Genomic DNA, 10896 nt, shown 5'->3' with positions numbered 1-10896 from the left:
ATATAAATTATATGATATATAAATATATGTAAATAAATATATAATATATATTATATAGATAATATAAATATATATAATTTGCATAATATATAAATAATACATATTATAATAAATATATTATAATATATATTATATATTGTAATAAATATAAATATGAATATAATAAGATATAGATATAAATATACATAAATAAATATTTATATAAATATAAATATATTTATAAATATAAATTTGTATAGATATATAAATCTAGATATAGATATAAATATAAATCATATAAATATATATAAAGTGGACAGGTAGCTCCTGAGTTAATGGAAGTTAGTACATTTCCCAAGTGAGGACTTCTATTTATTTATTTATTTATATTTATTGAAAAACATTTTTAATGTTTATTCATTCATTTATTTATGTAAAAATATTTAATGTTTATTTTTGAGGTAGAGACAGAGTATGAGAGGGGGGATGGGCAGAGAGAGAGGGAGACACAGAATCCGAAGCAGGCTCCAGGCTCCGAGCTGTCAGCACAGAGCCTGACACAGGGCTAGAACTCAGGAACTGTAAGATCATGACCTGAGCCGAAGTTGGACGCTTAATCGACTGAGCCACCCAGGTACCCCTGACTTTTATTTCAATGTTTATTGATTTTTGAGAGAGAGAGACAGCATGAGTGGAGAAGGGGCAGAGAGAGAGAGGGCGACACAGAATCCAAAGCAGCCTCCAGGGTCTGTCAGCACAGAGCCTGACATGGGGCTCGAACTCATGGACCGCGAGATCATGACCTGAGCTGAAGTCAGACGCTTAACCAACTGAGCCACCCAGGCTCCAAGTGTGGATTTCTCTTGCGAGTGTGGACTTTGTCATAACCCCCGAGTTGCTCCATTGCGAATTCCTTGCATTTTACAAGTTAACCCCTGGAGAGAAAGTACACTATCTAAATTAATGAGTTTCTAATAGTGGGAAGTGCCAGCATTGTTTAACGAACACTGGAATTGCTTCTGGAACGGGTAATTCCAACAGTCGTCCGTCCATAAATCATAGGGGGAGGTTTCTGACACATTCTGCCATTTGGACTCCGCCTACAGCCAAGACATTGTGAGACACAATAAGGAATCAAAACCCGAGATTTTTCCAGCATACACAGCAAACTTACCTTGAACAATCCTACATGTGAAATCGTGGAGTAAAGTAACTTAAAATCCATTGTTGTTGGTGCAGGAAGCAGATTTTAAGCTAAACACATGTATGTGCATTTTGGATTTGTAAAACACTTCCAACGCTCACATTAATTTAATTCCCTACATTGTGTGGTAAATCCTTCATTTATGTTTTAGTCTAAATAAGTCTGAGTATTACCCTGAAAAGTTGATAAATTGAATTCGTCTTGAATTTATTTATTAATTTATTTTTGGATACTGAAACAATTCCGCTAATCTTTTAGGATCTTGAATTCCTCCAAGGAACTTCTCCTGATGGAAAAGAGATTGCACTCCCCGGAGGACGAGCAAATGCACTTTTTTTTATCGCTGGTGGGATTTCTGGAGAAATTATTGCCTAATCCTTTCGACTCGCCCCGGGTTCCCAAATCCCGTGACCGCCCATCTCCCACCGAGATTCTTCTGAACACAAGCCATTTGTGGGTAAATCATTCAAGAAGTTTAGAGAGAGACCCATCTGCTCTTGATACTCAGAAACTTCTGGAACTTGGCAAAGCAGTGATCGCAAGAGCACAAGCTCTTGAACGTCTCTGGACAGAGAAGGAATCAAATGATATTTTGAGATTTATGGAATTAGTACTTTCTGAAATGAATCCCAAGCTCCTGGAGTTGTGGACGGATGGCATTTCAAAAGGAGAAAGAGACAAACTGGAGACCTTGACTACAGGTCTTAACTTTTCTGTTCCAGAAGACGAGAGGGTCCTTAGCAAAAGCTTTAACTTTTCTCAGTTGTTCCATTCAGATTGGCCTCCATTACCATCTGTGAAAATGGACTTTGTACCTTTATGTGAAACGGTCCTAAGCAGCCTCTATGAATTCGGATTTCTGAGGCAGGGCCAAGTCTCCGAGGCTCTGGACGTAGTCTGCGCTTTACGGAACCTGTCTGAGCGTTTCTCAGTCTTTCCTGAACCCGAAAAACAAGAAGTTGCTAAAATCTTGACTCAGCTCTATCTCAGCGTCTTCCAGGACAAAGATTCAGCTTTGCTTCTGCAGATTTATTCTTCCTGGTTCCAATCCATGTCTGAATTCTTGAGCATTCAGGGCACAGACTCTTTGCTACCCTCCCTTGCACAAATCTCAAAACACATTTTGGATATCATAAAGCAATTTCATTTCCAGAACATCAGTGAATCATTTGCATTTTTATATGAGACAACAGGGGTTCTCGAGGGAATTTCAGAGGGATCTTATTGTCAGCAGTTGCTTTCATTTTTTAACTACTTGGAACTTCAGGCCCAATCCCTGGTGTCTACACAGGGCCCCGAATTGGAAGTGATTCATGCTACGTTGACAGGTCTCAAACAGCTGCTCGTGGCCAATGAGGATTTCCGTATTTCTTTCTTTCAGTACATGAGCCAGTTCTTCAACGGATCAGTAGAAGCCCTTTTGGGTAATGAATGCTTTGCTTTGGATAGTAAAAACGTTTCTTCCGTGAATTATTCAACACACAGAGGGTCTTCATTTATTCTTCCGTGGGCACAAATTCTTTCCAACCTGTCCGCGAATGGCAGTGTGTTCAATGAGTTAATGGCTGTTCGCTGCACCGTCTCGTGGCTCCAAATGTGGACTGATATCTGGGGAAGCATATCTCAGATATTCAAGTTTGGTGTGAATATTTTCACTCCTCTTCACGATGGCCTCACTCAGCTTCTGGATGAATTGGAAGGTGATGTGAAAGTTTCTAAAAGCTGCCAACGAATGTTTCCTACCCACCACCCCGCCAGACTCATACTGAATTTGTTTAAAAATGTAACCCAAGCTGATGGCTTTCATGATTGGGATGAGTTTTTGAGTCTCAGGGATCTTTGGGTAGTAGTGGGTGATGCCTTAGTTAGTGTAAAGTCACTTAACCCCGACCAAGTAGAGAAATCCCTTTTCACCATGGAGACTGCCCTGAGTCAGCTAAAGACATTTCCATTAAACACAAATGCCAGCAGAGAGTTTTTATATTCTCTGCTTGACGTTTTCATGGAGTTAAGCGATACCTCAGAATACATCGACAGAGACGTACAATTGTTAAATCACTTTCTTTCAAATAACCTCACAAATCATGGAGTGAAGTTTGAAAGTGTCATCAACGAGCTAAGAGAAACAATGTTATTGCTTAGAAATGTGTCACGTGACCAAGATTTATTGTCCTGTGCCAATATTTTCCAAAATGTTACCGAGTTTATTTTGGAAGATGGCTTATTACATGTAAATATCTCACAGAGGACATTACATATTCTGGCCGTGTTAAATTCCACATTTTCCTCCGAGGACACAATCAGCAGACGGAAGGGGTGTGTTGCATGGGTAGATATCATGAACCATCTGTACATGATGTATAACTCCAGTGTTTCACAAGGTTATCCTCGGGGTATTTGGAAGAGTTTCAGAGATGTAGAGAACAAAATTAACTCTACATTGAAGCTTGTTACTGGGATGCTGAATATAAAGGACTCTCATTGTTCGTTCAACACGTCAGATCCAGATTGCGTGAATACTGTATTGAAAAATGTAACTGATTTCCTAAATGTGATACTCACTGAAGTCTTTGAAGAGGAAAAGGTACCTAAATTAGAGATTTTATTAACTCTTTTAAATGATTCCACAGACCAAGTAAGGATGATTATCAACAACTTGACAAGAGACTTTGATTTTGTACCTCAATCCCACTGGAAACGTTTTACTGGATTCGTTCTAAGACCCATAGAAATGTCAGATGACTTACCTAGTCAATTTAAAAATCTTTGGCTGCATTTAGTAGCTCTGGGGAAGGAAGTTCAGAAACTTATGAAGGCTATCTCCACTCACATCCTAGAAAGTGACTCCTCTTCTACATCTGAGAAGCTTTTCAACATATTTGCTACCAGTCTAAAAGAAAAGGATGTCAACAGCTTGGGCAATTCATTATATCAGTTAGCCAGTTACCTTGCCTTCAACTTCTCTTATGATCTCCAACATCCACCACAAATGAGTCCGCACAAAATCACGAAAGCTGTAGGACTTGGTATCCAACTGATGAGGGATGTGTTCAACTCCCTGACACCCTCAGTTCTTCACAACATTCCACGAGATGCAGGTAATAGTCAAGTGTTCAAGAAGGTAACTTCTCTCCTGCGTACCCTCAAGAAGCCAGACATAGACCTACTGGTCGACCAACTTGTACAAATGAGCGAAGCGCTAACGGATTTCTTTAAGAACGTCAGTAGATTGGGTCCTGGCCGTTTGGGGGCGAACCTGCTTGTTGGCTTGCTGGAAAAATTTGTGGACAGCTCACATTCTTGGAATGTCAATCACCTGCTCAAGCTCTCACGCCTGTTCCCGAAGGATGACGTTAACGCGGTGGTAGATGCCTACTACGTGCTTCCTCATGCTGTGAAGCTCCTGCAGAGAGGAGTTGACAAAAACATCACAGAAATCCTCGAGGATGTCTACAAGTTCACTGTCCTTCATGGCATCAGCATCTCAAATATCACCAAGGAAGACTTTGCTATTGTGATAAAAACTCTTTTGGACATGGTGGAGTTGATATCAGATAAACCAGCAATTCTTTCCGAGGCTTTAACATGCCTTCCTGTGGTTTGGTGCTGGAATCACACGACTTCTGGATCGAGGCAAGATCCCAAGGTAGAAGCCTGTAAATCCCACGAGCTCACGTCTTCTTCCTTTTATAGCAAAGTGGCCAGAGTACTCGACCTGCTCCACCTCTCTCCCGTGGGCGGAGGTTTACAATGTTCGGATGAAGGCTCACAGGAGGAGATTTCTAGGACGATGGTCTGTGTCATTCATGAACTAGTGGACTGGACTTCCATTTTTCTAGAGCTGTCCGAAGTCTTCCACGTTCAAACTTCACTTGTAAAAACCATGCGAGAATTTTGGCATAAAGTGTTACCGTTTGTCCCGTCTTCTGGAAATCAAAGCAACAGTGGCATCTCTGAACTTTGTCCCAGCGGCCCCCTAAAGCAAGTTGCTTCTCAGATCATAGCAACACTGAAAAGTGTTAGCTTTACAAAAGTTGCACCAGATGAAAAGATTCTTGATACACTAGCCAATTTAAGCAAGATCCTCAACATTAACGAAGGCACAGAGGCATCTGTTCAAAATAAGATTTCCTTAAATTTGGAAAGGATCATGAAATTGCTTTCTGGGGATCGGCACCTAGAAAATGGTGCCCATTCTGTAGACTCTCCATTTGTGATGTTTCTGGATGCTAACGTGACGGACAGTGGTTTAGAAGCACCACCAAGCTTTACTAAAACAAGTGACGCGACTTATAACTCTTCTTACTTTGAGGAACTGTGGCTTGAGGTTGAACAAATCATGACAGAGCTAAGCCACGACTTTCCTATCAGACACCTGCTTTCTGAAATTAACAAAGAAATTCAAATGATCAGTTCAGAGACTGTTCAAAACATAACTTTGCAACTTGCTCGTGTGTTTGAAAGCCTGGGGTCCTTGTCACTGAAGACATCAGAAATCATTGAAGATTTTCTATTGGGCATGAAAAACTGGCTCCATAAACGTGCGAACAAAGATGACTCCAGAATGATTAAGACATTATTTCTTCTGACAGCCAGTGAGAATGCAACTGATGATACAGCTCTGTGGATCAAAGATTTTGCTACCTTTTTGGGTTTTCTCAAAGCCATTTCTAGGGAAGGTGACCTCGATGTTGCCCATTTGACACAACTGCTAAGCCAAGAGCAGCTAACTAATTTGTCGCTCGTTCAATTCCTTTTTGAAAGTGTCCTAATTAATTCAATCAGTAAGTTAGCTGGGAGTTCTCTGGAGGCAGCCTCAAATTCGAGTGATACTGACCTTCAGATAACGAATTTCATTAACCTCACCTTGAACCAGACTCCTTCAGGAAATGGTGCAGGCATAATCCTCCCTCCACGAAGTGCAGTGGATTTCATGGAACAGCTTTTGCAAACGTTCTTCTCGTTTTTACTGGAGGAAAATTCTGAGAACAGACTATCTCTTCTGCTGAAGGCCTTCCACAAAGACATCGCTGCAGAGATGAGGTGAGTCTGCTTTTGCTTGGTATAGTAAATGCGGCTGTCACACGTTACAATCTGCTTTATTTCCTGAGCGTGTCAACATCAGTGACAGCATTTGTACCTACCACCTACGAGTCACCTTTGGCATGAATTTTGTCTTAAAGGACATTTTATTAAAGTTTCAAGCTGAGATAATTTTGATGATTGTCATCTAAGTAGGAAACACGTTATAGAAACCTAGCCCCTGGCAATTAATTGCTTATGCTTTCTTACATTCTTGGGTTATGAAAATAGTTATGAAATTCTATTTTATGTGGAACTTAAGCCCTATTTCTTATACATGTAGATGCATATACACGGTCATAATTGAATCGATGTATTAACTGTCTCATCACAAGTGAGGGGTTTAAATATTTTTATTCCAGTTGATCTCCTGTGATGTTTATATTTGGAATTGAGGACATTCTAAAACTTTAAATGCTTTTTTAAAGAGTTTATTTATTTTGAGAGAGAGAGAGGGAGAGAGAGAGAAAGAACGTGTGCACAATCAGGGGAGGGACAGAGAGAGAGAGAGAGAGAGAGAGAGAGAAAGAGAATCCCAAGCAGGCTCCACACTGTCAGCACAGAGCCTGACACAAGGCTCAAACCCCTTAACTGAGAGAGATCATGACCTAAACTGAAATCAAGAGTCATCGGATGCTCAACCGACTGAGCCACCCAGGCACCCCAAAATTCTAAAACTTTAAAACCGAGAGTCACGTTAAATTTTTTTCATATATCCTTTTTGTTTGTTTTGTTTTTGTTTTTGTTTTCATTCTATTCGAAGCTTGCCACTGAGAAGGCTGGAGGGAATTTCTAATTCATTCTGTGACGTCTGTGTCAGTCAGGGCTCAGCCACAGAAATCGAACCAGAACAAGGATTTAATTCAAGGATTGGCTTCTGTGCTTTCAGTGGCCAGCTAAGCAGGTGCAAAGTCACTAGAATGGGCCGTCCGGAAGGCACGCTTAGAAGCAGGCAGAATAGCATGGGGAGGAAATTACTGTCTGCAGGAGGGAGTCAAGGGTGAGGGGAGGTGACTGGCAGGCAGGGGCTATTTGGAGTTGCTAGGTCAGGGAAGTTTAATGCCCACCCTGAACACCCTCCAACCTCCCTGAACGCCCTCCAACCGAGAAGTCAGACCCCACCCCCGGGACGGTATTCTGTCTTACTGAGTCAGAGTTTACTCACCAGGGGCTTTAATTGCATCTGCAAAATCGCTTCCCAATGGCACCTGGGTTAGTGTTTATGCTGCAAACTGGCCACTTCCCTTTATCCTTCACTGTCATGAGGGAAGACACTGTGTCACTCATGGAGACCCACAGCTCATGGCAAAGAGATTCTTGGGCTGTCGCTCAGCCTAGCCACGCTGATGCATCACAGCCATCACCTATCTGAGCCATTTGCTAGGACTTTGAACGTTCGGGAAGATGTTCCCTCTTGCAGCGAGAGGCACTTCATTGATTTCACCTTCCTGTCTTTTCTAAAAAGCCAAAGTATGTGCCTTTTGAAGTGACTAGGTTTGAGGCATCCTGACGGGACTATGCATGACATTTCTCTACCCTTTTCATTATTTGGTGCCAAATAACGGCACCTTCTAGAAGGTGTGTTAGCATGTTGTCTTGCAGACTGTGTGATTCCCCCATGATGCTCCTGTACAGCCAAAATGTGACTCTAGGTTTTAATCTTCCCACGGCTGAACATGAAATTAAAACACATTTATTTATAGCTTTGTCCCAAAGGATAAAATTCTAGAAATTCTGTCACTGGATCAATTTCTTACCATCTTGAAAGACGACAGACTGATGAGCATTTTCTCAAGTTTAAAGGACGCTATACATCATCTCATCCAAAGGCCGTTTATTTTAGACAATGGACAATTTCATTTTGATATTCATCAAGGACTGAAGTTCATGAGAGATTTATTTAGTGCTCTTCCAAGGGAAACCTCGGGGACAAACAAGTCGGAAGATAATTTGGAGTTTCTTATGGTTGTGAGTCACTTGCTCCGCCACGGGAACAGTTCTGAAGACCTCTTCCAACTCAATCACGATCTCAGGTCAGCCCTTCAGCTTGTGAGAGAAACTTCCACAGAGCTAGCACGGCTCATGGACGTGCTCGCCCACTCTCCTCACAGGGGCTTCCATAACGTGTATCCCGCACTCCGAGAAGTCATACTTGCTAATCTCACTGGTCTGCTTTCCTTTATCAATAATTCATTCCCTCTAAGGAACAGGACAACGTTAGAAATGACCAAGAGATTCCTTGGTGTTCTCTCAAGAGCTGGTGGAGAAAGTGGTGCCCCGGAGCCCCTGTTGGAAATGACTGACACCGTGACCTTGCTGGTGAGGGACATTGCCGACATGAGAGATCTTGCCTCCTTGGTGAACTCCACCGTGGAACTGGTCAGGCTAGCCCAGAAGGTTTCCAGGAAGGTGGCCACTATTTTTGAAACCCATCTCATCTCTAGTGCCAATGACACCATGAAATTCTTTGACAGTCTCTATTCTGTTTTGCAACAAAGTGTTCGAAATGCTGTGAATGAAATAACCACTTTGAAAAACGTAGACCGTTTCCTATCTGAAAAGATAAACAACTTGTTGACGCCGTTTCTTGACTTGGCTTTTGGGATGACTGGGGTCACACGTAATATTTCACAAGACTCTGATATTGTCAACACGTCATCTAGCACATTCTCTCATGTGAACCAGTCCAAGGACTTTTCTGATATTTCGGAAGAAATTGCTGAATTTTTAACTTCCGTGAAAATCAATTTGGGGGCTATGGAGCTTCTTCTGGTAGCTTTTAATAACGCAACTCAAATATTCAGTATGGATTCTGTCAACCTATGGGAAGAAATTTTGGATTGCTTCGTTCCTATAAGTAGTATCATCAACCAGATAGACTTCTTGCACCCTCGTCCACTCCCCACTCATTGTTGCCCTCAAGGTACTAAATGGGAAAGAACCCAGGAAGTGATCCTGTTTTTGGATGAAATGCTATCACGAGACAGCACGGAAATAGGGACGTACTTGAGAATGGTGATTGATCTCACCTTGGAAGCTCTTTGGAGTAACTTAGAGAAGGATAACAGGTCTGTCTTTAATCTGTTGCTGACATTGGTTCAACATCCAGATGACCTTCTGAAAGCCATAGAGACAGCTGGGGAGGTCTCTGGTGGAACAGGTGATCTGAGCGAAGCTTTGTTTTCCAACGCATCTCTGATTCCGAATGTAACTCGTCAACAACTCGAGCAATCAGTCCAGATCGTGTTAAGGAGAATAGCTCTCTTGAGAAAAGAATTTCCCCTGAACAACTCTCAGTGGGTAGACTCCACGAGAACATTGTTCCAGCCCATCTTTGAGAGTTTTATTAATGCAGCCACTGGAAAGAATACCACATCGGGGAAAGAAGAGAGCATCGAGGAGGTGATGGCTGATTTTCCTTACATCCTCAAACCGCTATCAAGTTTCGAGAAGTACCTGAAGGAACTAATTGCATTGATGGAGTGCTGGCAAGAGGTCCCACTGATGGATCAAAGGTAAGAAAACGCCCGACTCACTTCCTTTTTGCCCCATTGCAGGAACTACAAAACAGGACTGCGCAGGAGTGACCTCAAACCAGGTTAAGTATGATTCTCGACTTAACTTGATAGCACGTTGGTGTCTGTCCAGTGTCTTCACGACCTGACCCATGATTTGGCATTCAAATATGCTTTGGGTTTATTAAACGCTGTGTGAAAGTACATGCTTTCATTTTCAACAGTAAAAACTTCTTCCATTCACTCGTCCCAGGCTAGGTACAGACACAGCTTTTCTCTTCATGTGCTCTGGCTGCCAAAGGTCATTACCATGTGACAGGCAAATGAGATTATAAGGCTATGCGCACCATGCAGAAAATCTTGTTTTCAGTTGTAACCATCCCTGGAAAGGGCCAGGAAGCCGTTGACTTCTTCCCTCTTTAAGGATTTTATTTTATTTTTTCATGTTTATGTATTTATCTATTTTTGAGAGAGAGAGAGAGAGTGAGAGCGGGGAAGGGGCAGAGAGAGAAGGGGACAGAGGATCCAAAGCGGGTTCTCCACCAACAGCATGATGCCGGGCTCAAACTCATGAACCATGAGGTCATGACCTGAGCTGAAGTTGGACCCTTAGCTGACTGAGCCACCCAGGGACCCCAAGGATTTTACTTTAAAGTAATCTCTACACCCAACGTGGGGCTCGAACTTAGAATCCCGAGATCAAGAGTCTCATGCTCTACCAACTGAGCCAACCAGGCTCCCCGGCTTCTTGCCTTTCTAGATTCAACCCAGCGCTATGGTTAATCCACTTCCAAGCAGTGCCTCTATCCCTGAGAGGCAGGTCAGGGGGGCCTTGCTCCCGTCCTGTTACTCATTATGTTCTGGAAGCTTCTGCTCCCTCAGGTTGGAGGATTTGTGCCCTGGGTAGTGCAGCCTCAGAGACTCTGCTTTGTCCCAGTCCGTCCTTCCTGTGTGTGATGGAACCGTGTGGATGGTCCCCAGTCCCTGCCTGTTCCTACCTTTCTCTTAGTCTCATGGAGAGATTGGAGGTGCCCTCAAACCCTCCCTCACTTGCCAGAGAGCTTGACCTGTTTCCTGCTGGTCCTGCTGCTATGGCCACGTTTTAGAGCTTGGAAG

General features: G+C 42.5%; 1 protein-coding gene across 1 annotated transcript in view; it reads left to right on the top strand.

The window, feature by feature from the left end:
• The window catches only part of LOC125918389 (ATP-binding cassette sub-family A member 13-like), a gene marked incomplete at its 5' end in the record, with an annotated part of 26519 nt that extends 16685 nt beyond the window's left edge, over positions 1-9834 (top strand). The window contains 2 exons of the mRNA XM_049624390.1: positions 1442-6226; positions 7969-9834. Coding sequence (XP_049480347.1) covers positions 1442-6226; positions 7969-9784 — 6601 coding nt within the window. The remainder of the gene's footprint in view (positions 1-1441; positions 6227-7968) is intronic.
• Positions 9835-10896: the final 1062 nt, after the last annotated feature.

This window comes from Panthera uncia, unplaced genomic scaffold, assembly GCF_023721935.1.
Source record: "Panthera uncia isolate 11264 unplaced genomic scaffold, Puncia_PCG_1.0 HiC_scaffold_731, whole genome shotgun sequence".
Lineage (NCBI taxonomy): Eukaryota > Metazoa > Chordata > Mammalia > Carnivora > Felidae > Panthera > Panthera uncia.
Note: the sequence above shows the minus strand (reverse complement) of the source record. Positions and strands in the feature narration are given on the sequence as shown.